The sequence below is a fragment of the Lytechinus variegatus genome, chromosome 1, assembly GCF_018143015.1.
Source record: "Lytechinus variegatus isolate NC3 chromosome 1, Lvar_3.0, whole genome shotgun sequence".
Classification (NCBI taxonomy): Eukaryota; Metazoa; Echinodermata; class Echinoidea; order Temnopleuroida; family Toxopneustidae; genus Lytechinus; species Lytechinus variegatus.
The window spans coordinates 6,054,679-6,082,079 of record NC_054740.1 but is presented as its reverse complement, the minus strand read 5'-3'; the positions used below and the strand labels follow the sequence as shown (position 1 = coordinate 6,082,079).

At 36.7% G+C, this 27,401-nt stretch overlaps 2 protein-coding genes across 3 annotated transcripts in view; one reads left to right on the top strand and one right to left on the bottom strand.

Moving 5' to 3' along the window:
• The first annotated feature begins 3,528 nt into the window (after window positions 1-3,528).
• LOC121414476 (hsc70-interacting protein-like) lies at window positions 3,529-18,263 on the top strand. Its single transcript, XM_041607704.1, has 7 exons — window positions 3,529-3,856; window positions 9,798-9,946; window positions 10,425-10,647; window positions 11,267-11,480; window positions 13,734-13,850; window positions 14,305-14,577; window positions 16,128-18,263. The coding sequence occupies exons 1-7, from the start codon at window positions 3,747-3,749 to the stop codon at window positions 16,374-16,376; spliced, it is 1,335 nt and encodes a 444-aa protein (XP_041463638.1). The 5' UTR covers window positions 3,529-3,746; the 3' UTR covers window positions 16,377-18,263.
• A 2,452-nt stretch (window positions 18,264-20,715) lies between these two features.
• Window positions 20,716-27,401, bottom strand: part of LOC121414334 (cGMP-dependent 3',5'-cyclic phosphodiesterase-like) — a 113,200-nt gene continuing 106,514 nt past the window's right edge. For both annotated transcript variants that reach the window (XM_041607511.1, XM_041607585.1), the window contains 3 exons: window positions 25,867-26,079; window positions 25,193-25,338; window positions 20,716-24,845 (listed from right to left, as the gene is read on the bottom strand). In XM_041607511.1, the coding sequence (XP_041463445.1) occupies window positions 24,590-24,845; window positions 25,193-25,338; window positions 25,867-26,079 (615 nt within the window). In that variant the 3' untranslated portion in view covers window positions 20,716-24,589. The remainder of the gene's footprint in view (window positions 24,846-25,192; window positions 25,339-25,866; window positions 26,080-27,401) is intronic.

Below are 27,401 nucleotides of genomic sequence, written 5' to 3'. Positions count from 1 at the left end.
TCAATGTGCCGCCCCCCCCCCACGTTCAAACATAATTTCGGCCCCTAGTTCGAACATCATTTTAGCATCCCTTCGAACTCAATTTGCCTTCCCTAGTTCGAATATCATTCCCCCCTAGCTCGAGTATCAATTTTGCGCCCCCTAGTTCGAACATCAATTCGGCGCCCCCCTAGTTTGAATATCAACTGGCGCCCCCTAGCTCGAACAATGATTCGGCCCCCTCCCCAGATCGAGTATTAATTTGGCGCCCCAGTTCAAACATCATTTTAACATCCTTCGAACATCATTTCGGCGCCCTCTAGTTCGAATATCATTTCGGCGCCCTACATGTAGGTCCAACATCAATTTGGCGCCCCTAGTTCGAATATCAATTCGGCGCCCTACATGTAGGTCGATCATCACTTCGGCCCCCCCCCCGTTCGAACATCAATTCGGCCCCCAGTTCGAACATCATTTTGGCATCCCTTCGAACATCATTTCGGCGCCCTCCTAGTTCGAATATCGATTCGGGCCCCTACATGTAGGTCCAACATCAATTTGGCGCCCCTAGTTCGAATACCATTTCGCCCCCCCCCCTAGCTCGAGTATCAATTTGGCGCCCCCTAGTTTCAACATCAATTGGTGCCCCTACGTCGAACATCAATTCGCCCCCCCCCCCCGTTCAAACATCAATTCTGCCCCCAGTTCGAACAGCATTTTGACATTCCTTCGAACATCATTTCAGCGCCCTTTTGGTTCGAACATCATTTTCTTTCCTCCTCTTCCTCTTTTTTTTCTTGTCGTCCTTCCCCTCTTCCTCTCCCTTTTCTTCTCTTCTTTCCCCCTTTCTCTCTTTCTTTTTTCTTCTCTTTTCTCTTCCCTTTTCCTCTTTCTCCTTTTTTCTCCTTTCCCTCTCTTCCTCTCCCTTTTCACCTCTTCCTCTTTTTTCTCTTTCTTTCCCCTCTTCTTTTCCCCTTTTTTCTTCTTTTCTTTCCCCTCTCTTTTTTTTCTTTCCTCCCTCTTCCTCTCTCTCCTTTTCTTTCCCCTCTTCCTCTTTTTTCCCTCTCCCCTCCCTTTTCTTCTCTTCCTTTCCCCTTTTCTTCCCCCTTCTCTCTCTTTTTTCCTCTTCTTTCTTCCCTCTTCCTCTCTTTCTTTTTTTCTCCTTTTCCTCTCTCTTCCCCCCTCTTCTTTTTTTTTCTTCTCCCTCCCCCTCCCTTTTTCTTCTCTTCCTTCCCCCTCTTCCGCTTTTTTCTCTTTCTTTCCCCTCTTCTTTTTTTTTCTTTTTTCTTTCCCTTCTACTTTTCTTTCCCTCTCTTTTCTCTTCTTTCCTCCCTCTCCCTCCCGCTTTCTTTTCTTCTCTTCTTCTTTTCTTTCCTCTTTTTCCTCTCTCTCTTTTTTCTCTTCCTTTCCCTCTTCCTCTCTCTCTTTTTTTCTCCTTTTCCTTTCCCTCTCTTTTTCCTTCTCTTTCTTTCCCCTTTTCCTCTCTCTTTTCCTTTCCTTCCTTCCCCCTCTTCCCTTTTTCCTCTTTTCTTTCCCCCTTTCCTCTCTTTTTTCCCCTCTTCTTCCTTCCCCTCTTCCTCTCCCTTCCCCCTCTTCTTTTCCCCCTCTCCTCTCTCTCTTTTCCTTTTTCTTTCCCCCTTTTCCTCTCTTTTTTTCTTCCTTTTTCTCTTTTTTCTTTTCTTTCCCCTCTTCCCCTCTTTTTCTCTTTCTTTCCCTCTCTCTTTTTTTTAGCCGAAGGGGGGGGGGGGGGTCAAGGCCCCCTCGGCCCCCCCATGGATCCGCGCCTGGCTCAAGTCCCCTAGCCCTCTATCTGCGCCCGTGCCCGCATTTATTGGTGGGGGTGGAAAGATTTTCATTGCGAAAACAAATAAAAGCTGATGTAATCAAAGCTCGAAAAATGATCGAACTTCTTATTTTAATTCTCAATGATGATTGAGAAAAGATTTTTTTTATTGCACAGCTTCTTCTTAATTTCTGAATTCTCACTGTAATAAGCTGAGGCTCTGTAAGAGCGAGGTTATATAGGCCGGCTACTTGAAGGGCGAATTAGGGGTGACCTTAAATTCCCCTGTGATTTCTTCAATAATGAGGAAAGAGAACAGGAGGCTGAAAAACGCAAGTAAAATACAGGTCCCCCTCCCCTTCCCCAATGTTTTAGCGTGGTATCTCCCTTGGGGGTCATGCATTAAGCGTTAATCGTCTACGGTCTACCCATGACAAATAGCAGAAAATGATAAACTGCCTAATAATAAAATAAATAATTAAAGGTTATTCTATAGAATTTTAATCATTTGATTTGTGACGTCATATGAAAACAGCCTTCCAAAATTAGTGTATGGTAAACATGGTAAATCAATAAAATGTCTTTTTCTCAGAAAATTAATGTGAAAAAATTGTACCTTCAGCATATCAACAGACAAAATCTCACATCAGTTCCTAAAATTAAAAAAATATATACTTATCACCATTATATTTTCATGCATTTGATTACATAACATGATGAGTGGGGCAGCTGCTCGTATATGACGTCTCACTATCTAAAACTTAAACTCCTATAATAACTTTTTTAACTTTTAATGGATTTTCACCAATTATTTATTAGTATTTTTACTGCTAGATTTACAACAAAATTTTCTCCAGGGTGAACTTCCCTTTAAATCCTTGATTGAATTGGATAAAGGTTTTAAAATGAGTTCACTCGTCAATGTCCTCTGGCGTATTGGGAGGGGAGGGGGGGGGGGGGGGTAAACAGTGAATGGTATATACTCCTATGCGTCTCCATAGAATGATCCATTTTTGTACACTGTACATTAACACCAACCGAAACAAACCAAAGCAAATTAAGGGCCAAGGGTGAGGGAGCCTAAATGTTTAAAGAAATAAAGATAAAATATCCTTCTCCTTACGAGATAAAGGCATACCTTCATATAGGAAAGTAGTATATACCAGTAGGGGCGTAACAGGGGTCGGTGGCGGGGGGGGGGGGGGAAGATCAAAAAATTCCCGGTCATATCATGGTGAGAACAGGATTTTGTTTATGATTGTGCCCCGAAGCTCAATGGGTGATAAGTACAAAAAAAGAGGTGGCATATAGCAAGGCACGCACGGCAGAAAGCTGCTTTACGGCTTATAAGTCCCGAGCGAGCGAAGCGAGCGAGAAAAAAAACACCCTTTCATGATAACTTTGAGATTGATTTTGACATGGTATTCAGGAAATAACATCATATCTAACATCTTCCTTTTCTTCCCTTTCATCTTTTCTTTTTTTGTTCTCGGTTAACTTGCAGTATCGGGTCCGGGGCAGTGGTGGCACCAGGATTTTTAACCTAGGGGATAGGAGGGAAAAGAACATATATTAATGACTAGCTGTTTGCATTGGGTCATGAAGATGATATCTCATCAAATAAATATTGCCAGCGCTAGCTGAAAATTTTTGGGAAAAAGTTTTGGGAAATCAACCAATGACTGTGGAAACCTTTGGCGGAAACACTGCCCTCGCTCGCACGCGCACGTCGATCCTCGCGCATCATCTCGAGATTATTCTTTATCGAGGTCGTCTCGTCGAGGGTGTGCTGTCGATGTTTCCATGATATTCGTACACGTACACGTGTGATATTGGGATACCGATAATAGTCATAATACGGTGCACCACATGCAACAATTTGTGTTGGGAACGAACGCCTAGTTATATTTAGTCTGCCAAGACTTGATTGGATCTAAATTTTAGGCCTCTGTTCTTTGTCAGATAAGACTAGGAAGAGATCAAAATGGATCCAGGACAACTACAGTTGCTGAAGGAATTCGTGACTGTCTGTAAGGCAAATCCTGACGTTTTACATTCCAAACCTCTCGAGTTTTACAAGGAATGGTTGGAGAGGTAAGTCTAACTCTGTCTCTAGACTAACCCAGGGCCAGGGAGCGCTGGCCCGCGTAGCGGGCCGGCGCCCAGGAGCTCACCGTGTATTTACCCATACTCACGGGACAGGGTAGATTATGGTCAAAATATCTAGCAAGATAAATTATGAAAACAGAAATTGTGCACTTACCACGAATATATGGACATGATGGATGAAGGTACGAGTGGCAGTTTTCCTGGTCAACATGATCTGGGCACAGACCACCCATGCCCTGGAACCTCAAAAAACGAAAAGTTCTCTCCTTTTTATACCCCCGTTTCGATCGACCATTTTGTTAGTTACAATTCATAACAAAAGTGGCTGATGGCTGGTTCATTGTTCATGGTTCTTAAAGATGAAAAATAAATAAGCCCATATATGTGTGTGTGGTTGTAAAGGGGATGTGGAGTGAGGGTGTCAAAACACACTTAAACATTTAAATCTGATTTCTTTAATGTTTGAATAAGCCAATAAAGTCTTGGGGCCTCGATTGGCTCAAATCTGAAGTGTGTGAAGCTGAAGGCAACTGTGGGATCACTGTTGATTATTGTAAGGCCTGTAGGGCATTCCCCCACCACAGGGAGCAAAAAAAATGTTCTGAGCTGTTAGGCGTCACAGTGAGTCTCGTAATGTCAAAAGGTAATTGATCATAAGCGATAAAAAAAGTAGCCCCATGAATTTGAAAATAGCCCCAAGATATTCAGTGGTAGCCCCAATGTAAAAAAAAGTAGCCCCTAAAAAAAAAAATTAATTCCTACCCTGCAGTGCTGTAATGGAAACTGAGAATGTAAAAAAAATTCCAAACGAAAAAGAGAAAATAATCCAAACATTGTCAACCTTATTTTGCCACACATAGAGATGTAACTGAGAACAAGGTTATATCATAACCTTGTTCATTGAATGAGTGAGTCTAAGTAAGTTCTTACCAACTCACTGTATTAGTAGCCTGGAGGCGTCTGGGGAGTAAAAAACATTTACTTTGTGGGCTTACTCCCCAATGACGCCTGGAATTGGATCCCATTTATCTCTGTGTAGGAATGAGATTCCCACAATCAAAGTCAGGCTAAATCAACACTTGTCCGTTATGTTCGGAGCCGAAATTCACGTTAATGGGCCCAAACCATATTAACCCCCCGTTAGTACTAAATTTCATTATATTTATTACATGAATAGTACTAAATTTGAAAAAAACATAAGAGCATGAGCGTAACTTACCCAACCGCATAGCCAGGATTTCATTTTGGAGGGGGCGGTAAATGCACGCGAAGCGTGCCAACACTTACAGAGCGCCCGAAGCGCGCTCCCTAGGGGGTGGGTGCAGGGAGGGGGAGATTCCCCTCCCGCGCGAAGCTTTAAGTGTTTCATAAATTAAAATGAAAAGGATCCGTTTCTCTTGTCTCTAGTACCTCCAATTCGATTGACTATATTGCGATTTTGAACCTTTTTTTTCAAATGATTGTGAATGCACAAAAGAGGTATACAATGGAGGAAATTAAAATGATAATAACTCCGCGCGAAGCGCGGAAGCTAAAGCGTTTTATCAATTTTTCTTGCCATAAAAAGGGTCCAAGAAAAATGTTTTCTCAAAGATTTATTGAATACTTTCTTTGGAAAGATCAGATTTGATTACAAACAATTTAGCAACAGTGCATATTTTTAACTCGCAAAACAGAGGAGAAGATTGGTAGAGGAAGATATTCCTCGCAGAGCAATGAAACTCTGAAATTTCAAAGGGCGGACGTTTCATCAAATGTAGATGAATACCCAATCGGCTCTAATTCAATTGATTTTCTAAGATTATTGAACTTCATTACAAGGAAAATAGTGCGCAAAAAGTTGAAACTTCTGCGATTTATTGAAACTATCTATCTATATAAAAAAAAGGATGCCTAATTTTTTTGACTTATCCTGAAGCGCTTCATTTTGAATATAAAGAAACTTAAGTGTCAGTCAAAATTTCAAACTGAGGGCGCAAAACAGGACAGGAGATGAATGTATACAGGGAAATGACATAAAGTTTAATACAATTTGATAAAAAATATTGTACTTTTTTATTTTTACGACACAAATTTCATACCTTCCTCTTTCTAAATTAGGAACATGTTTGCCCCATAATTATGGTTGTTTAGTAACGAGCTGAAAAGCGGGAGAAGTTGACTTTATGGAGGTGACGGCAGAAACTGATATAAAGATTTTACCCGCCCGGAGCCGACCAGACCCAGAAGTTGCGCGATCAATTAAAAAAAAAGATAACTTCATATAATTACTTCGGCCTAACCTTACTCAAATTCATGCCCTAATTTATACAATTTTAACTTTAACTGGCAAGAAGCACATAGCTGAGGAGGAAAAACAGGGTTCAGAGAAAAGGTGGGGGAAACAATGGAGAACTTCAATATTGTCATCTAACCGCGCACAGCGCGGAAGCAAAATTCATATATAAATTTAGAGCAAGAAGAGTGAAGGAGTTTCTCTTTTGAGAAAAAAATAAAGAATAAAAAGAAAAAACACAAAGCTACCTTCCTTTCTTCCCTTTCCTCCCTTCCCTTTTCCTTTTCTCCTCTCTTTTTTTCCTTCTTTTTTTCTTTTTGGGGTCGTTTTGGGGGGGGGGGCGACCGCCCCAACCGCCCCCCCTGGCTACGCGCCTGAACTTACCCAGTCTGTTTAAGTCACCATTTTAGAATCTTTTGTTATCGATACCACACACGTGTAGAGCTGTAGTCTAAGATTTAAAAAATACTTGCATCGGCTAATAAATATTACGAGTCGTAAAATATTTGTTTCAGTCAAAAAATATCATTTAGCATGTGTTATGATATTTTTTGACCGAAAAAAGTATTTTTACGATTCATGATATTTATCGGCCGATTCAAGTTTTTTTTTAATCCAAGTTGGCAGCTCTACACGCGTGTGGTACATCTTGGTATCGATAACAAAAGATTCTAAAATGGTGACGTAAACAGACTGGGTAAGTTACGCTCATACATACATGGTGTTTACCGTAAAATCTTTCAATAATAATTATGTTACCAAGTACATTTTAGTTTCTCTAGATACAAATACAATTATAGATCAATTTATTCTCTGTAATATTAGTAGATACATGTATGATGTATCTGAGAACCTATATTTTAAGACTATGTATTTACAACACACAGTCAATGAGAGACCACACACTGTTCACTCCCCTTGAAGAAGGTAGAAACATTGATGCATTTTAGGGGCATCAAGTGCAATGATGCCAGTTCATGATCAGTTTTCATGATAATCTTTGGGATTTAAAAAAAATTATTCACCAGAGGGCTCAAAAATTGTAGTTTTGAGCACATTTTTGTGAGGCTCACTATTGGTGGAAAATAACAACTGTAGCCCTTAAACCTTTTTAAAGGGGAAGTTCACCTTGATGAATAGTGTTCCAACTTTGAAGGCAGAAATGTAGAGAGAATATTAGTGAATATTTGATGAAAATTCATCAAAGAATATAAAAGAGAGTTATGAACATTAAAATTTGTGACGTCATATGGGAGCCGCTTATAACCCTGTATATCATGATTTTAAAAATGCTTACCCATCCATTCAAAAGTATACATTTTCTGAAAGGAAGTTTAATGAGGATTGCAAAACTGCATTAAAAAATCATATGAATGAAAATATTAGACTTTTTTGAGCCCCCAAAATTTTTATTTCAATCATCCATACTTTGTTTTCTCTTTGCCTATACCATTTACATATCCAACCCCTGTGTGCTGAATAAGTTAACAATGCAATGTTTGGCTTATTGTTTTCTTGATATATTGGATAAGTTATTTGGTGCAGAATGGTGTAGTGGTATTGTTTGTATGCACGCAGACTTGAAAGAAAAAAATCTTTCTCTCGTAGTGCTGCCATTCTCTGGAATCAGCTGTACAGTAGATCTTGTGGGTGATCCCTCCTCTTGGTTTTTTTCAGTCTCACAATGTTTGAAGGAGAAATATATTGATTATGAATATGGCCTTATTATATATCAGTGGAAAGGTCATGATGTGGGGTTTATCATTTTGTCATTCAAAAATAACGAAAGTAATACAAAAGGTGGAAATCGCCGATTAAAAAGCGCTAAAATGCCTCTCCGAAATACGCCTCCCATCGGTCTCTGAATTGACTCGAATTTGATGACGTGTATGAGTGTACGAGAGGCATGATTGGCTCTCCCATGTCAAGCTCCACTTGCATGCAAAACCTGTTGCGAGGGTATGTTTTCTCCAAACTGTCACTGAATACTTCGATCACGAAATGAAAGAAAACCCAGAAGTTTATCTAGATTTTGGATTTTCAAATTGACGATTTTGAAGATGAAGAGAATTATGATGAAGTTTCTAGCTCTAGTGACGTGGATGGAGGTAAATTAGGGGAATTACGCCTATGATGATGAGTCGGACAATTCAACTTGCATGCTGATTCGCTACCAACATATGCAGCTGCTAGTGCTAGCTGCACATACGGTACCGCGGGCCAAAATAAATCCATGAAAATGAATTCCAGCCTGACCATCCAGACAGAGTCTCTTCCCGAATTTACTCTAAAGAAGGAAAATAATGATATAACTGTACTTACAAACAAGTGAATATATCAGAATCAGAAGGCAAATCAACTCAACGAATAGCAGCAGACGATATGCACCGACGATAATTCCCTTCACGTGGCTGCATGGGATAAGTTGTCACTCGTTCTGTTAGATATAATTTGTATCTCATTACTTTGACAAAATTACGAAACTCAGGGAATTATTTATCTATAAAAGTATAGTAACACCTCGTACTATTTTTAAATTACGATAAAACCTTTTTTGAAGCAAAAAGTTGAGGTAAATTAAAATTAGATGTAAAAGATAATCCCCAACATGCGTAGCTCGTATGTGATTGTAAACAAACCATCACAAACACACATTGCTTGCTCGCCTTGGCTGAGAGAGTAGATGCACGTATTGCACAGCTCTCAATAGACATTTTGGATGGTTTGTTTACAATATACGAGCTACGCATGTTGGGGATGATCTTTTACATCTAATTTTAATTTACCTTAACTTTTTGCTTCAAAAAGGGTTTTATCGTAATTTAAAAATAGTACGAGGTGTTACTTTATGTTTATATAGATAAATAATTCTCCGAGTTTAGTAATTTTGTCAAAATAATGAGGGCGAAATTACATCTAACAGAACGAGTGACAATTTATCCTAGCCACGTGAAGTTTCTCGTCGGTGCATAATCGTCTGCTGCTATTCGTTGAGTTGATTTGCTCTCAGATTCGGATATATTTACTTGTTTGTAAGTACAGTTTTATCATTATTTTCCTTCTTTAGAGTAAATTAGGGAACAGACTCTGTCTGGATGGTCAGGCTGGAATTCATTTTCATGGATTTATTTTGGCCTGCGGTACGTGCAGCTAGCACTATAGCAGCTGCATGAGTTGGTAGCAAATAATCGGCATGCAAGTTGAATTGTCCGGCCGACTCATCGTACGTAATTCCCCTAATTTATCTCCATCCACGTCACTAGAGCTAGAAACTTCATCATTCTCTTCATCTTCAAAATCATCAATTTGAAAATCCAAAATCTAGAGAAACTTCTGGGTTTTCTTTCATTTCGTGATCGAAGTATTCAGTGACAGTGTGGAGAAAATGTACCCTCACAACAGGTTTTGCATGCAAGTGGAGCTTGACTTTGGAGAGCCAATCACGTCTCTCGAACACGTCATCAAAAAACCCCAATTTCGCGGACGTAATTGTGCGTGTTTGAAGCATTCAGAGAGAGAACTTTAAAATATCAATTAAGAGAGTTTCATCAAATGATGTACACTATCGTGTTTTTTGTTCCCCTTTAATTTGATATATAATTCTTCATTTTTATGATTTTCAATATATTTCTCAATTCATCTCATGTCCAGCCTTGGTGCCAAGCTGCCAGAGCCCAAAGAGACGGAGAGCAAACCAGAGCCTGAACCTTCTGCTCAGGCTCCCCCATCACCAGAGCCAGCACAGGAACCAACACCTGAACCAGAACCTATGGAACCAGAGAGTGAAGAAAGTGATCTTGGTAGGTTAACAATTATGCACAGCCATGTAATAGTGAACAGATATTTACTGCTTTTTGAGGAAGTTGTTGGAACTATGGTTCCCAAAGTGATGACGGAATGCCACTGTTTTCTTGAGGAGCGCAGCAACGAAGGATAATGGCCACATTTGCGTCACTGAGGGGATCATAGTTTCACCAAATCTTTGATCAAAGGCTGTATATATTTGCTCTATATCCCTGTCTATCTCTCTATGTTCAATGATTTCTAAAGAAAACTGTTCAACAGCGTTAAAATTGTAAACTTGGCCCAAGGCAATGCTTCAGCTTTTTGACATATCTTGTCCCCCAATGCTGGCAAACGTCAAGGCCTGGTAATAATTGCTCGGAAGCGGGTATCCCAGCTACATAAAATAATACTAACAAATGGGCCCTGTGGCCATGCCCTTTTTAAAATAATGAAACTTAATGTGTTACTGGTTTAACTTGTGACTTTTTATAGAACTTGATGAAGATGGTGTGATTGAACCAGACATGGATGAGCCTCAAGAGATGGGAGATACAAGTCTTGAAGTTACAGATGAAATGCAAGAGGAAGCTATCCAAAAGAAGTCTGAGGCAATGGTTGCCATGTCAGATGGAAACTTGGAAGAAGCCGTCCAGCTTTTCACTCAAGCTATATTGCGCAATCCACGTTCAGCTTTGTTCCATGCTAAGAGAGCAAGGTAAGATGATCACATATATCTTCTTGGTGGAATGAGGTATGGCTGTGACTTTTTTTAGCTTTTTACCTTTGATCAATCATAAAATGAAAATAATAAGATTCTCATCAGTTATACTCATTTCATTCAAACAAGTAGTTTTATTCTTTTGGAATCAAGGTTAATTTGTACGGTGGCTCAGTGGTAGATTGCGCGCCCCATGAACGGGAGGTCGCGGGTTCGATCCCTGGCCAAGTCATACCAAAGACTTACAAAAAATGAGACCTTCTGCCTTCTTGTTGGTGCTTGACGTATGAGAATGGAAAAGGGTAATAATTATGAAGGACCCGTTGGGTGAACAGCTTACAGCTGAGAGTGGCTACCCTTGGTAAATAAGAGTTGTTATCACTATTATTATAAAATGCGTTCAAGGATCTTGCAAATACAGCATGGATTGGTGCTTTGTGGTATGCACTCCTCTAGTTGTACATTTGGCATGCAGTACTGTACCTTTAATAGTGCATACACAAACTTACCTTGAAAAGTCCCCTGTAATCACCTAGTTTTGTTTCAAATTCATATTTCTGATGATATACTTCCAGACACTATGATAGACAAGTCCACGATTTCCTTCTTTCCACAGCTGCTATGTCCGTCTAAAGAAGCCCAATGCAGCTATCCGTGACTGTAACAAAGGACAAGATCTTAACCCTGACTCTGCCCAGGTTTACAAGTGGAGGGGTAAAGCCCATCGAATGCTGGGCCATTGGGAAGAGGCTTTTAAGGACCTACAGATGGCTTGCAAGCTGGACTTTGATGAATCTGCTTATGAGATGCTGAAAGAAGTAGAGCCAAATGTAAGTCTAGAAAATAGTTCTTTTTTTAAGGATCATGTGACACAGGGTTTTATGATGAATCACAAGATGACAATAACTAATTGAGATCATTGTCACATGTGCATATTATATGATATTGACTGGCTTGAAGGGAAATATCACATACATTTTCCCCAAGTGATGTCATATTGCCAGATTTGTGACAAGGGCAAAATGGGCCTAGTGAGGGAAATGTAAATGTCTATGATATATTCCGAAAATTTACAACAGTCAATATAATCATTATTAGCTACAGCTGTATAAAAAGTAATTAAAAGCTGTTTGTAGCAATTTGTAAGCAGTAAAAATTGATGTCACAATTACTAAGTCAAGATTACTTTGTGAATAATCTAAAATCATGATTACCAACATGCAAACAGTCATAAATTGTTACAAATGATATCTTGAATTGCATATTATACAGCTGTAGATAATGGTAATATTGACCGTTATTCATTAGTGCCGCTTTTCCGAAGGCAGTGACCTACATCATCGTCAAAATGAAATCTTGACCAAGATTTTTGAAATGTAATAACTTTGATAAGTATAGTATAAGGACCAATTTCATGATGAACCTAAATATTGGGTTATCAAGCATCACTGATCACTTTGCACAAGACTCCAGTCAATGAACCTTGTTAAATGCCAACATAGAAAATCTAAGGCTTTGATTTTTCATGATCATTTTAAAAGTTTTATGTCCCTATTCCATAAAATTTTATTAGGTTTGATTTAGTGTCATGTCACTAAAATGTGATTCACTATAGGACCCTGTTGTATGAAAAGTTGCAATTAATGAAATGAATCACAATTTGTGATTATCAGAGATTTATTTTATTCCACCGTTCGCAACATTTTATATGACAGGGTTCTTAAAGATGTACATAAAAATTATTTCATAAATTTTTAATTTCATCCCCAAAATGATTAGCATAATCTGGTTTAGGGGTTGAAAATGCAGCCCCACTAGCATTACCAATTTTTGCTGGCAAAAAAGGCCAGCATAAATAGGTAATAACAAAGCCAGAATACAGTGAAAAGGTTAGGGGTTAGGCATGTTGTATAGTCTTGTGATGTACATGGCTGTATGATCGATGATGTCATGATGTTGGTTACATGTGTCACTGTATCCTGGCCTTGTGCGCTCGACTGCTCACAACCTAGGCCTAGGTGAACTTCCTTTATATACCTGTCAAGATTACAGGTGGCTTGGTTCATAGTGAATAGGAGTTTACCACGTCTTGTTCAAATCCTCATCGGGCTATGTATATTTCTGAGTAATTTGAATGGAATATGTCCCTTAACCCATCATGCCCTATTCTTCAGGCTTACATGTATATTCAGAAGCTTGTCTAGCCTATTCATTGATCACAGGGGAATTGAATACCCTGTTACTTGTCAACTGGAAAGAAGCATTCATGAAGTTACTGAGTAGCTCAGTATTAAAAGCTATTCTTTTCAAATGAACCTGCTACATTTTCACAGTAGTTGATAGTTAGATATTTACACTGCTGCATTGACTGCTTTATTCTTGGTGCTGGGTTTGTCATAGTGCACAATGAAATTCCAGTGGTATTGAAAGAAAAAGATTTTCGATAATTTCTTTAGTTTTGGTAATCTCCCAAAGTGTACATTACTCTTCCATTACTGTATTGTATGAAAGAATGTGTCCTAAAACGATTATGATGTGAAATACATACATGTATCTTATCTGATGAATCTGTCTTGTTGATATAAAATCACAAATTCTTTCTCAATATGGAATAAGCTGAAGATCAGGGTGGTGTTTCATCAATATTTTCATCCGACAAGTTGTCAGATCTGACAACTTGCCTGTATTCTGATTGGTTGAGAAGCATTGTCACCATAGCAACTGTCGGATTAAACAGGACTTGGCGGATAAAACGTCCGACAAGTCCTTTCATGAAATGCTCCCTGGGATGCAATTACTGAATAGTAAATGGCAATTGAATTCCATAAGATATGTATGTCTGCCCCCTAGATGTGGGGCCTTCATGAATTTTTCTGCCTCTGATTTCTGGTTCTTTTGACAGTCTATAATGCGCTCAAATGACCATGGTCAGTTTATGAAGTGAAGTAAAACTTAAAAATGGGGGCCGGACGTACAAAAAAGGTTGATCATTTTATGGAATTGCCCTAAAGTAAGTGTGCAAACTGCAAAAGTCTATTTTTAATAGAAAAGGAAAATCACATAATTTAATATTCTCTTTGCAGGCCAAAAAGATTGCAGAACATAAGAGGAAGTATGAGAGAAAACAAGAAGACAAAGAAATCAAGGCGAAGAAGGAAAGGATCAGATTGGCAAAATTAGCCCAAGAGAAAGCAAGAAAGGTAAGAAAATCAAATGATATATTGTAATAATGAATGATTGTTTGCAAACATCATGCTCAAATGGTTCTGACACTCACCATTGGAAAATAATGCTGAAAAACTCGATAAAAACAGTTTTTGTGAAAGTCAAAGTAGTAGCAATATCAGTGAAAAAGATCATGATCTTAATGATAGAGATTGAGAAAAGTCTGTTTGCATGGTTTTGGCACAAGATGGCACACTAAAAACATTAAACTGCCAGCTAGCTCTGTTCTTTTCTAACAGACTTGTTGGACCTTGATTGCTACTTACTACCTCTGGGTAATGTGTAATTGCTCAATGTTTGGACACAATTCTAGTATAATTCAGTAAAATTTCAGGGGGGGGGGGTTCTAGATAAAGTAATCTAAAACATGGTATTTCTCCTACAAGTTGTTGTTTTCAATGTTTTTTATTAATTGTTTTATATATGTAGGAAGATGAAGAGAGGAGAAAGCAAGAAGCTGAATCAGGATTTCCTGGTGGTTTTCCTGGTGGGTTTCCAGGGGGTATGCCTGGTGGCTTCCCAGGGGGATTCCCCGGTGGTATGCCAGGGGGATTCCCTGGTGGTATGCCAGGTGGTATGCCTGGTGGTATGCCAGGTGGTATGCCAGGGGGATTTCCCGGTGGTATGCCTGGTGGCATGGGAGGAGGCATGCCTGATATCGGTGGCATCATGTCCGACCCTGAGATTATTACTGCCCTGCAGGTGAGCCATTCTACACATACTAACTTGCATCAAATATATGATATCAAAGCGTTTTTAAGACCATTTTCACACACTGAAAATAAAGAAAAATCAGACAAGCACAATACTGAAAATTTCATCAAAATCGGATGTAAAATAAGAAAGTTATGACATTTCAAAGTTTCGCTTATTTTCAACAAAATAGTTATATGAACGAGCCAGTTACATCCAAATGAGAGAGTCGATGATGTCACTCACTCACTATTTCTTTTGTTTTTTATTGTTTGAATTATGCAATATTTCAATTTTTACGAATTCGACAATTAGGACCTCCCTGCCTGAAGCACAAAATGTTAAAATAATGGAATTCCATGTGTTCAGTGAGGAATGAAACTTCATTTCACATGACAGTGACGAGAAAATAAAAATATTTCATATTTCACAAAAGAAATAGTGAGTGAGTGATGTCATCAACTCACTCATTTGGATGTAACTGGCTCGTTCATATAACTATTTTGTTTTTCAGTGTTATGCTTGTTGAATTTTCTCTTTTTATTCAAATCAAGTTTTTGTTGGGGTGGACTTGTCCTTTAAAGAGCATGCAATGACACCTTTTTCTTGAGTGATCATCACACATGAATCCTCATTTCATTTGTTCTGTCAATATCTCCATGAATAATTTGACATTGAGTCAATTACATGTAGTTTATTGAATGAAGTTGATTAAAACTTACCAATTGAATTAGGTCTTGTATTTTTTAACCCTCTCTTTAAAAGAAAGAAACAAATTTGTGGTCAGCTTATTGATTTTGAGTTTGGTCATTAGATATTGACAGGATATATACGTGCTTAAAAAATTGAAATGCAGCTGCCTAGTATATGGCAAAAAATTTGATCTTGGTTCTAATGCATATAATACAATAATGCATTCATGAATTGGTAAAAGAATGTGTTAATAGAATATGACTATCACATTTTTTCACACATCTTTTACAAGATTTTGATGTTTTTTAGTGTTTTGTCTCCTTTTATCCACCTCTATCTTGTCCGCATTGTTTTATATTCATATTGTATTTTTGTACAAATGCATACTACCTGTTAAAAGCTGTTTTGTCTCATTAGATTTTGTATGTTTGATAATCAATATTTGTAATAAAATATGTGACCACCCACTCCAAAACCCACAGTCAGTCACCCAAAATTCATGTTGGGTGACTGTGATTATTTGAAAAGCACATCCTAATGTTTTTGTCAAGATTGATCAACAATAAACCAAATAAGTACTTGATTGAATGTGAATTAAACTTCTAAGCAGTCCGCAAAACATTGTGTCAAAGAAACTCTTGTTTTCTATTTGACTTCACAACTTGAAAGTATGACTGTATGAAGAAGAAGAGTTACCATTTCAGATGAGCTATTTTTTACTTTCTGAACACAAAAATTAATATTTTGGCTATTTACAGGGAATCTTTCCTGGGGACCTTTGTCAGTTTGGGGGTGTCAGGTCACAAAATATGAATGCCTATTTCAATGTGAACTTATCTATGTACATTGTTATCATCTCCCATCAGGATCCAGAAGTCCAAGAAGCCTTTGCAGAGATCAGCAGCGACCCTTCAAACATTGCCAAGTATAAAGACAATCCTAAGATCACCAGACTCATTGCTAAGATGCAATCAAAGGTTCCAAGAGGACCGGGTGGTCCTGGAGCAGGAGGGCCTGGACCTGCAGGAGGACCCCCACCATCAACCCCACCCTCCTCTGGAGGAGCTCAAGGAGAACCATCAGCACCAGGAGCCAGCACTCAAGATATTGATTGAGGTCTCACTGATTCCTGATACATTTAATTTGCCCTAAGTTAGCAAAAGGAACTAATTGACATGGAATTATTTGTTAGAGTAATATTCATTTGTCCTTACAAAATGCAATACTAAAATGTTTTGCCTAGCAAACATTCACCTCTGGTTGTGATAAAATTAAGCATGACAATCGAGCACTCTGCATGAATTGTGAAAATCTAAATGACCTAAATTTTGTTTTTTGTTGGCATGTCACTCTTTTCCTTTTGCTTATGTAGGGCAGTGTATATATCAAGTTCTTTTGGAAGATGATTATGTTTTAAGAAACACCTTTCCATAATATAACATTCAGATAATGCAACAATGTTTGTTACATGTGATGGAACTTTTTGAAGTGATTCTTGTTATTATGTCATCACACTTATTCTAGGAGAGAAACACATATAGTTTACTTCCTTTATAATGTACCATAATTGAAATAAACCAACAAGGAAAGTGGATTATGTGCATTTTAATTCCTAATTGGTTGAGAAGGAAAAGATTTTTGATCATTGAGACCAAAATTCTTTCATTTTTTTTACTGGAAAAACTGCTTGTAAGGTTATGCCCTATAATGTTTGTGAGTCGTAGAAATTTATAACTTTGTTTATATCCATATAAATGTAAGCAGATATCGGGGTCAACAGTTTTTTGTTCAAGGATTTATCCAATTTCAAAGCAATGTTTAATTGATAGCAATTCATATACTATAAAAGGTTTAAAATTGGTTATGCTGCCATGCATTATGCAAGAATTATCATTTATACAACATTTTGTTTGTCATAACCTGACAGAATTCCTGTTGACTTTTCTCTTCTGGGGAAATAATGTACCAATTCCTAATTGTTGAAAATTGTCCACTTTGAGCAGATAGGAGTCCCCACCGAACTCAAAAGGAACATTTTCATTGGAGCTCTCCTCCCCCCCCCCTCTTTTATGGCAAAGGCTTACTTACACTTGCTTTTTGGTGGAGTCGCTATAATATCAGGTACATTGTGCAAGATACCAGCCACCCAACAATAAGTGCCAATGAAGGAGCTCTGTTAATAGCCAAAATAGTAATATGGTGTTCTAAAAGCATAATTAGGGTATTACGGTAATTAATCATATCTGAGAGATTTCTTTACAACTGTTGACAAGATTTAGAAATTCAAGTAAAAAGTTTCTTGGACACCAGTTTTTGCGGACTGATTGAAAATACACTGATATGCTTGAGTGAACCCCAAACTTCAAACATTTTTTTTCTCTAAATTTATGAAGCTCTTTATTAACTTCTTCTGTACTCAATCAAGTACTTGCCAAGTCATGAATCATTAAAGCTTAGGGGTGACTGGTCACAAATGTATTTTAGTGACCATGTTTACTCAAAATCTGAAATTTTCCATCATGAAAGCAGGTTAATTTTTCTGCCTGCATGTAGTTGTCTTTCCGTTGATTGGCATCAATAATCATGACGCAATTTTCAAGAGTGTATCTTAAAGCCCATGTATACCTTTGAATAAGGAAATGTATTTGATTAACATGTTTTAATTGTGGAAACAGAATTATTGATCTTTTAAAGATTACAAGTTTCCTTTCCCATTTTATGGCTGCTATCCAATAGTGTAAAGGGTTGATTGTGAATTTATGTTTTTGTGATGTATCTGTATTAAATCAAAATAGAATGACATCTTTTGTTGTTGTTTGGGACAGATATATAGTGTCTAACATTTTGAAATGTCTGGTTTTTTTTATAGTAAAGTCCCTTTTGAAATATGCAAGATAATTCTTGTTAAATTGTTTTGAGGCGCATAAACAAAACAATGCCTGATTATTGTTCATTACACACTTGTATTAGCTCACTCCTTTTCAAATAAAATGTGAAAATCTGATTATTACAACTTGATTGTATTAGTGTAAATCAATTCCTCTCTGTTATCACATCTTCTGTCCATTTACATGCTGCTAGTTTCTTCTCCTCATCACTTATGAAATTATTAAATTGGAACAAGTTATCATATTCAAACAAGTTTCTTTATTGCCTGCAAGAATAAGCTAATTCAAACCAATGCTTCTACCAGAACATACACAAACATCGTGATATATTACATCAATTCCCCTTTTAAAATCTTTATTTCTTCCAATAGAAATATACTTTGTTATTATATAACCCACATACCATGTGGATACATTTCTCTCTCTCTATTCCCTTGTATGTTGTTGAATACTCAAAACTGCAAACTCTGTACAATTGTTAGTTTACCATGTTCTCTCATATGTACAACAATAAAATAAGCAGTGATTTTTGTACAATTTAAGACCTCTCATATTGATGATTTGGGGATTGAGGCTTATCCCAAATGATTTATAATACATGGATGCATGAAAAGCACATTACATAGGCATCACACATCACCACAATGCTAGTAGCCCTTAATTTCAACTATTAATTACTGTTCATAATACACATAACAGTATCTTAAAGCAAAATAATACATGTACACATCAGCCTGGTTCATTTTGCTTGAGTAGGTCAATGTGGATAAATGAAAGCCAAAAGGGTATACATATATGACTTCATTAACCTGTTTTGAAGTGCATTTGAATGAAATATACATTTTAGTGAATTTAGGCCAAAACACTTCAGAGCACAGATGAATTATGTACGAGTGATCGATTTGGCCAATGTTTATCAAGTCTGTAATCATAATTGTTCTTCCCCTCATTTGACAAGAAAATTACCAACCAATTTGTTCCTCTCAATTTAGGGTACAATAGCACACTTTATGTTAACTAACAATGCCCAGATAGTCTTATGCTTCATATTCAGTTTCTGTTTTATACATTTAAAAGAGAATTTGACACGTGTGGGTGATACACAAAGGTCTATGTGTAATCTAGAATGTGTATGACAGATGTAGCTTGAAGTGGATTATCAAACTTATTCCACTACAAAATTTGTGGTATAAAACGGTTGTTTATGTACAGATTTAAAACCAGGAAAAATATACATATATTGTCTGATATATTTCTATTACAAAAAAAGTAAAAATATATTATAAACTAAAATTTCAGTAGAACAGAAAGACTACAATAATTAGAAGTGCATAAATCTAAAAATTATATAACTATAATAGCTAATCATAAATAAAAATTATTGATTCAGTATATTACATATCGATAATCCAAGAGACCTATAGATGCCTCTATCCATTAGCATAATTCAATTTAAATTGTATTTTATTTCCTTAATAATGTGACAAAAGTCTAGATAAATTTTCCAACAAAGATGTGAAAGTTATTAAAGTAACAATAAGATTGCCCGATAGAAAAGAACAAAAAGAAAATCAGGGGGTTAGATTATTGTATACATGTAAGAATGGAGAGAGGCACAAAGGAAAACATTAAAGCCTGTATTCTGAAGTCAGGTTTAACTTGGACCATGGTCTAACTCTGTGCTAAAATTATGGGAAGTCAAAATTTTTATTAAGTTGTATATACCTTATGTTTGCTGTGCTCTTTCCTGATTCATCGATGGTGACGAAAATCATCTTTTTATACTTCCTAAACAATTATGAATGATAGTAGAGAGCCAAATGAGCTGAAATATGGCATCTCTACTGTTAATAAAACAATTGGCCATCCATACTTAAACCACAAATTTTATTTCTGACTTTAAGTTGAATACGGGCCTGCATCATATCATGAGGATATAGTATATTATAAATTTCACAACAAATTTTCATAATGATGAAAACGTCCACCAAGGTCTCTTGAAATATTCTGTAATCCATACATTGGGCCAATCAGTTGTTGCATAAGTTTAATCTGCCCAAAGTGGCCATGCAAGCCTTTAGACAAAAGTTGAACAAGTTTAATACTAAACATGCTCAATGTATCTTATCAAGAATAATGTATCCCACACTCGCCGGACAAACATCATCTGAAAGAATTTTTTTCAGATTTCTTCACATAAATAAGTGGAATTGCTCCATAAATACAATATAAACTATGACAAACCTTTGAAAAACTCTTATAAACAATTCAAATATATACATAATACAACAGTCACATTTAAAAACTTTAACAATATACAAATCAATCAAGCTTCAGAAAACATTTTCTGTTCAAGATTTATGAATACACTGATAATATGATAAATAATTCTTTATACACCGTACATGTTTTTGTGCATATTAAAGGTTTAGTAATAGAACCATATCCATTAATAAATTATAAATTATATTGAGATCTTTTTTTTTCAAAGATAAAATGTACTCGCACATTTTGAGAATGGAGGGGGGGGGAGTGAGACAGAGAAAGTGCCTACATTTTGAAGCACACATTGAAACTGCATCTGGAAAGACAAAACCTAATATTTGAAAAGAAATAGCACTGTAACCAAAAGAGATAGTCTTCCTTATGACATCTCATCTTCATTTTTTAGACAGAGAGCCAGGATTCAGACACAAAAAAAACCTAAGGAGTGATATTCTGCAAAATTGTAGGTTCAAGGTTTTGAAATCCATAGGATCTATCTGGCAGTTTTCTCAAGTTCACCAAGTCTGCTCTTTCTTTCTACGTGATAACTTTCAGCACAGGCCTAAGTTTTCATCTTTTTTTTTTAGAGTTATACACGGCGATGCGAAACACTTTCAAGAACATAGATAATACCTGTCAAATAACAAGAAACAGCTGGGAGGTCTTTGTCGTAAAGTGCCAAACCAGACTAGCAGTTTTCGAAGCTGACAAAAACTTGCAAATATGCCCAGAATCCAGGACGAAACTGCGGTTGTGATTCCCCAATTTTTCGACAAATTTGACAAAGACTTCTTGATTGCTCTGTCATGAATGGCATTTGATGATATATTCTTGAAAGCATTCTGCACGACCTTGTGAAAACTACCTAATATGATCTGTAATGTTAAAGGTGCTATTAACTTTAAGGCATTGACAAACCATTTGTCACAATCAATTAGGATTGATTGAATCCTCTTACATTTTAAGCCATTGATCTTAAAAACGTCGGGTACATGACCATATCAACATAAACATCCACATTTCATAATTGGTTTTCATACTAATACTAAACAAGAGCTGATAATAGGTAGATTGGCAGCCAATATTAAAAAGTATACACAGGGGTAGCCTTTCTTTTGGATGACCTGATGAAACAAAGTTCGCTGAAACCAGATATATGAATCGCGTTAAAACAAAAATTGCACATAGATCACCCTGAGGAAACAATATATCACCATAAACATTCAAATAGTACTATCTAATCCAACATAATATATATAGCCTAGTACAATATAGCTCACAGCATGAAAAAAAATGAGAAAATCTGTAGGAAAATTTTCGGGTAAACAATATGCATATTAAGTGTAGCAATAAAACAATTTACCTGAAATAATTTTCATAAACCTTGTATTGCATGAATGCTAAATGTCTTAAGACTAGAAAGCTCTCAAGAACATTTATGGGCCTCTTATTGAACCGTTTCCTTTTTAAAAACAGGAATTGCTTTGGCATATTAAAAGCAACGACTGAAAGCAAAACTATATTCAAGTGTAACAACTATGAAATACAATATGCAAGCATTTAAAGACATGGGTCATAGTCTGTACACATAAAATAGTCTGTCAATATATACATCTATCCATAAGCAGCCAAGAAATGCAATGAAATACCTGAAATAAGTAATTTGTGTGAAAATAATATTATTTTGCATAAATTCTTTCAGAGAGTGCAAAGCTTTTGTATAAATATGTATTCTCAATCTTCTCCCTCTAATATGCCAAAGGGATTATATATTTACATATTAATAAGCAAAAACAATATAAAGCTTTAAAATGTGCATAAGAACAAAACAAAATGAATTACCACAATTATATTTGTAGCATGGGGAAGCAGTGAAAGAGGAGGTCTTGTTACCAACACTTTATTTCAGTAGAAAACAAACATTTTACTAGGGTTATTATTTCATCAAGTGATCATCAGATGCTTTGACTGGATAGAACTATCAATATTGTCACACACTATTACTTCATCTCATATCCATATCATTTAGCAATACACAAATAGTGCAGCAGTGGTTTCACAAAGAGCTATCAAGAATAACTTGACTGACATCTTAGAAATATTAGGGGTTTTTTTTACTGTTTGTTTCAGAGTCATGGGTACAAATTCCCAGTCATGGCATTAATTTCCTCAGGCTTCTAGACATTTAACCACATTGTACTGAACTCAACCAAGGTGAGATAAATGGGTACCTGGCATTATTTGCAATAGGATGCTGCACTGCAGTCAGGGTAATACTACGCAGCAATTATGTCTCATTTTATAATAATTTTATTTCTTTTCCTGCTATGTGATGAGTCACATCATGTTTGAGGGATGCACACTGCTGAATTTTCATGCATAGATTCATGATGGCACATAGATTAGAATCAAACTTTATAACTCTTGTGAAAATACCCCTGGGGCCTGTTGCATAAAACTTTTGCCATAAAAACTGGCAAACAAATTTATGCCATTATCTTGGACAAATTAAACATCTCAGGCAAAAAAAAATTGCAAGAGTTTTCCTTTTCTACTTCAGGCCCTAGGTATATGTATTCATGTATAGATCTGAAATTACCTAGGAAATTGCATGCATGCACACACATATTATTGAAGAATAAATGGCTTTTTTTTCCCTTTGGACTGTACTTCATACCCTTGAGCAAACTATCTTGCTGGTCATGATTCAAACAATAGAACCAGGAAAATAATCTTTTCAAAACTCCCAACTGTACTCTTCTGGTTGAGTAATGCATGGGTGGTTTGAAAAAAATATTCCAGGTTGCCCAATTCATTGTAAAATGTAAATTGTTATTCCACTCTTCAACAACTCTGAAACATCGGCTCAAAATCAACACAAAGAAATGACAGACTTTTTGAAAAGCAAACTATAATATACTACTTGTGAAACAATGTGTACTGTTCATATGATATAACAATTGAGAATGGCTTCAATAAATACATTTGTCGAAAAGAATGGGGAAAAAGGTGATTTGAAGTACTGGTCAGAGGGATGGATACATTCAATTTGATATCATCCTCCCACACATCAAGTAAATGCAGCGTATGAAGATATTTGATAAGTTTGGATAATACGCCTCCTTCTTATGAAAATAGTTTTATTTGGATTTTTAGGACTAAAGTGGTCGCACACTGGGCCAATGGAGATTTTCAGAATGCGTATATCATGAATTCAGTATAAATCAAGTGTTAAGGTTATATTCAGCCATTTCAACATTAACTTACTTTCCCTTTATATGTTTCTATAATCTTATAATCCAAGGATTAATCAACACAATGGATGCATACTGGTCATTTAACTTTCAATCCTCAAAATAGTTCTTTGGCAGTCAGTGGGCCAGAAAGACAAAAAATAAATTTGTGCAAAACTTAAATTCTTCAAAAGGGATTTTTTTTTTTTTTTTACATTTCTGCTTTGTATTCAACAAGTGATAAAGTATTTCGGTCAATGAAAATGACATGGAACATTGATATTTCAGAATTTCAGTCATCAACAACATATGGACACACATTTGTAAGCAGATATTTCTTTACTACATATATATGTACTATCAAACACACTCCAGTTGATATTCATCATTACTCCTTTCCTTCCTCTTCAAGCATACTTGATTGTAGTTTTCAGAAGATATCAGAAGATTTGTTGATTTGAAAATGCACCATTGTTGTAATTTGGTTACCATCTTAACAAAACCACCACTCTCCCTCCCTCTCTCTCTCTCACAGAGATGTTGATATACAGTCAAGTAATTCTGAATATGTGGCATATATCTAGTAGAAATCTTAGAGTGTTATAGCCACATAACAATCAGGCTATACAGAGACACATGCTTCCTGTGTTCATGAAAGCTATATCCTCCCGTGCTGCTCATATTATTCTTAAATCTGAACTGTTGTCACTCTGTTGAAGATTATCCAAAAGAGAAGGATGGTGGCATTTTCTTTGTTCAGGTATTCTAATGCCCAATAGAACAAGTTCAGCTGTCATTGCTTGTTTAATCTCAACACTCAAGCCATCACCTGAGCGGTTTCTACTATGACAATCTATGACATATCCACTTCCCTATTTTACTGTACTCATCCACCAAAGTGTTCAATCACGGCAATCACCAGTCCGTCATGATATTATCTCCTCACTTATGGTTATCGTTGTGATCAATCTTATCTTCACCCTGTGCCTTAGCTTCCGCCTCTTCCCTGTCTTCGTCCTCCTCAGCCATCTTGTCTCCATTGAGCTCACTCTTGAACTGAATATGGAAGAAGTCTAGTGAGTTGGTGCTGCTAAGTCGTCTTTGTTTGGTCTCGTCTCTTAGCTTAGTCCACATCACTCGATTGGACTCCACTGCATCCACCACTGTCTTTGTCTTGGGCAACACCTGACCAAGTACCCTACACGAAATACAAGAAATATCAACACTCAAGGTTTCATTCACCCATAATAAAGACCTCAGAATTTAACATACTCTTGTCTATTTATTTTAGCAAATTAGAAGCATGAAGGCAGAACTGAGAGATGTGGGCTTAAAGTCCATTCTACCATTCCTTGCAACAAAAATGGATATGCATTCATGTTTGAAATATTAGTCCTTGAATAGTGAGTAAATCACCAAGGATTTGCATGTTGAGAAGGCAGGGGTTAGGGCAAAAGTTACCAGGTGCACTTTGGAAAAACATTACAAACCTTCCCTCTGTCAAACATCTCAGGGTGAGGGGGTAAGGGCTATTAATGGATTTACCTGTAGAGAGGTAGGGCTATATGATCAAGGAATCCTATTTGTAGCTCTGGAATACAAGCCTTCTCCCTATCAAACATCTCTGGTGTTTCCAATCCCATGGCCTTTTCAAGGTCACCTTGACTGAAGAACTCATGGTATATCAGCTCCTGTATAAAGAACAAAGTGAACGTGCCATGTTAGTCAAGATTTCTGCACAGTAGGTAATATACACCAAGGTGGCTGGCCCTTCACAGTTTATCATCAGATATACATTACCACAGAACATCCTTCAAGGTATAGTTGAGTCTTCTGCAGAAGTCAAATAATAACCTTAAGCAGACCAGTACCGCATAGCAGAAAAGCATAGCAATGATAGAATAAATTGCATTGTCCACAATGTAAAATCCATTATGACAATCGAGTCGCCAAGCTGTGACTGGTTATGCAAAAGAAATTCATATGTATGAATTTTCAAAGTTAAGCCGTATTTCTTTCAATACTTGCACTGCATTTAACTTATATTCCTTCATTTGATTTTCTTCTCTATTCATGCAGGACCAGTTTTTTCAGATATCTAACCCTCTCATTTGATAATAGCAAATACTACTGAAATCAATGAAATGACTGTACTTCTCAATCCACCTAAAAACATTTTAAAAGGAATCCACATGATGTGGAAGGAAAATAAAACTTACAGCAATCTTCTTAGTCCAGGACCAGTTCTTGGTCTGGTCTGAAAGGTCACAGCATGTCATCAGCATGCAGAGTAGAAGCTTGTGATGTTCTGCATTGTCAACATTATACCCATCCTTAGCCATCTTCTCTAGGTCTTTATGGATCCTGAGATGATGGGCCAGGTCTGTAGCTAGGATGATGTCCTGGACCAGGTCTAGAGCCTTCTGGTATTCCTGTTGATAAAGGAATAAAGAAAGAGAAATAAAGTGAATAACAGAGCCCTCTATCACCTCACAATACATCACAAATAGTTACAGTACAGAATGGGGCCTGCTTTTTTAGGCAAGCACAAACATAATGCTATACCCTTGTTTCAAAAGCTTTGTTCCCTAATGCGGGATCGGGAAAAAACACATGGCCTAATTGACAGAAACCACCATAGTATCAAAGTAGAAAATTATCGAACGAACTTTAGTTTTTTTTTCTTTTTGTTTGCTTGAAATTTATTTTAGTCAGATGACAGTGACAGGACATTCATTAACTATATATATCCCATAGGTTAATGGTCAAAAGGAGAATGATGATGAGATGGATAGACAACCCCATATAAAATACCTTTATACCTTGGTCACATTTGTTCTACGGCAAGTCGAAAACAGCCGTTTTAACATTTCTTTTTGTACCAGCTACATATAGGTGGTTTGAATAAAAATGAATAAAACAGCTGTTTTCGACTCGCCGTACGGCCGCCGTAGAACAAATGTGACCAAGGTATTAGCAACCACTTGTGTTTATAAAGTTTAACTTGGCTCCCAACTATGCTGGAATGCATGTAAATATTTAGAGCTCATGGAAGAAGTAAATTTTAAATGCCAATATGATCACATGATTTTATACTTCCACAAGAGAAAGATATGGGGGATGGTTTTCATTCATCTGTAAACACCTCTTTCAACAATGTAAAACATGGTTTGCTCCCTTCTGGTAATGTTTCATCAATATAAGATTTAATGATGAAACACCCCTTGAAGATTTAATGAATGATTTCCATATTTGATTAAATTTTGACTGTATCACTTCCCCTTTAAGTTTATAATCACCAAGGAAAATTAATGCCTTGTAAATGTCATGTTCAATAGGCCATTTCAATTGGCATGAACAAAAGTTGCTAGGTTTAAACGATGGCAGCTCATGAGCTGAAGTATGAATAAAAGAGGGATATACAAATTTTCCAAATAGTTAAGTCTTTTGAGGGAAGAATGCCAGACATGGCATTATGTAAGTGGGTTCAAGTAAACTAGATTATCTAACAATGCATTTTTTTTCACCTCAGTCAGAAGCCTTGGTCAAAGCACATTCACTTGCTTTGAATGCCAATAATATTTCAATGGTCTAGGGTCACCTCTGCCTTATTGTACATCCAGAATAATGCAGTCTTAGAAGACAAATAGTATTCAAGTAAACCAACTGATATGCTGCACAAGGACTGGCATATTTAGCCGTTTATGGATAGGTTACTTTCAGGCAAGCATTCTTGTCACAAACATTCACTGTA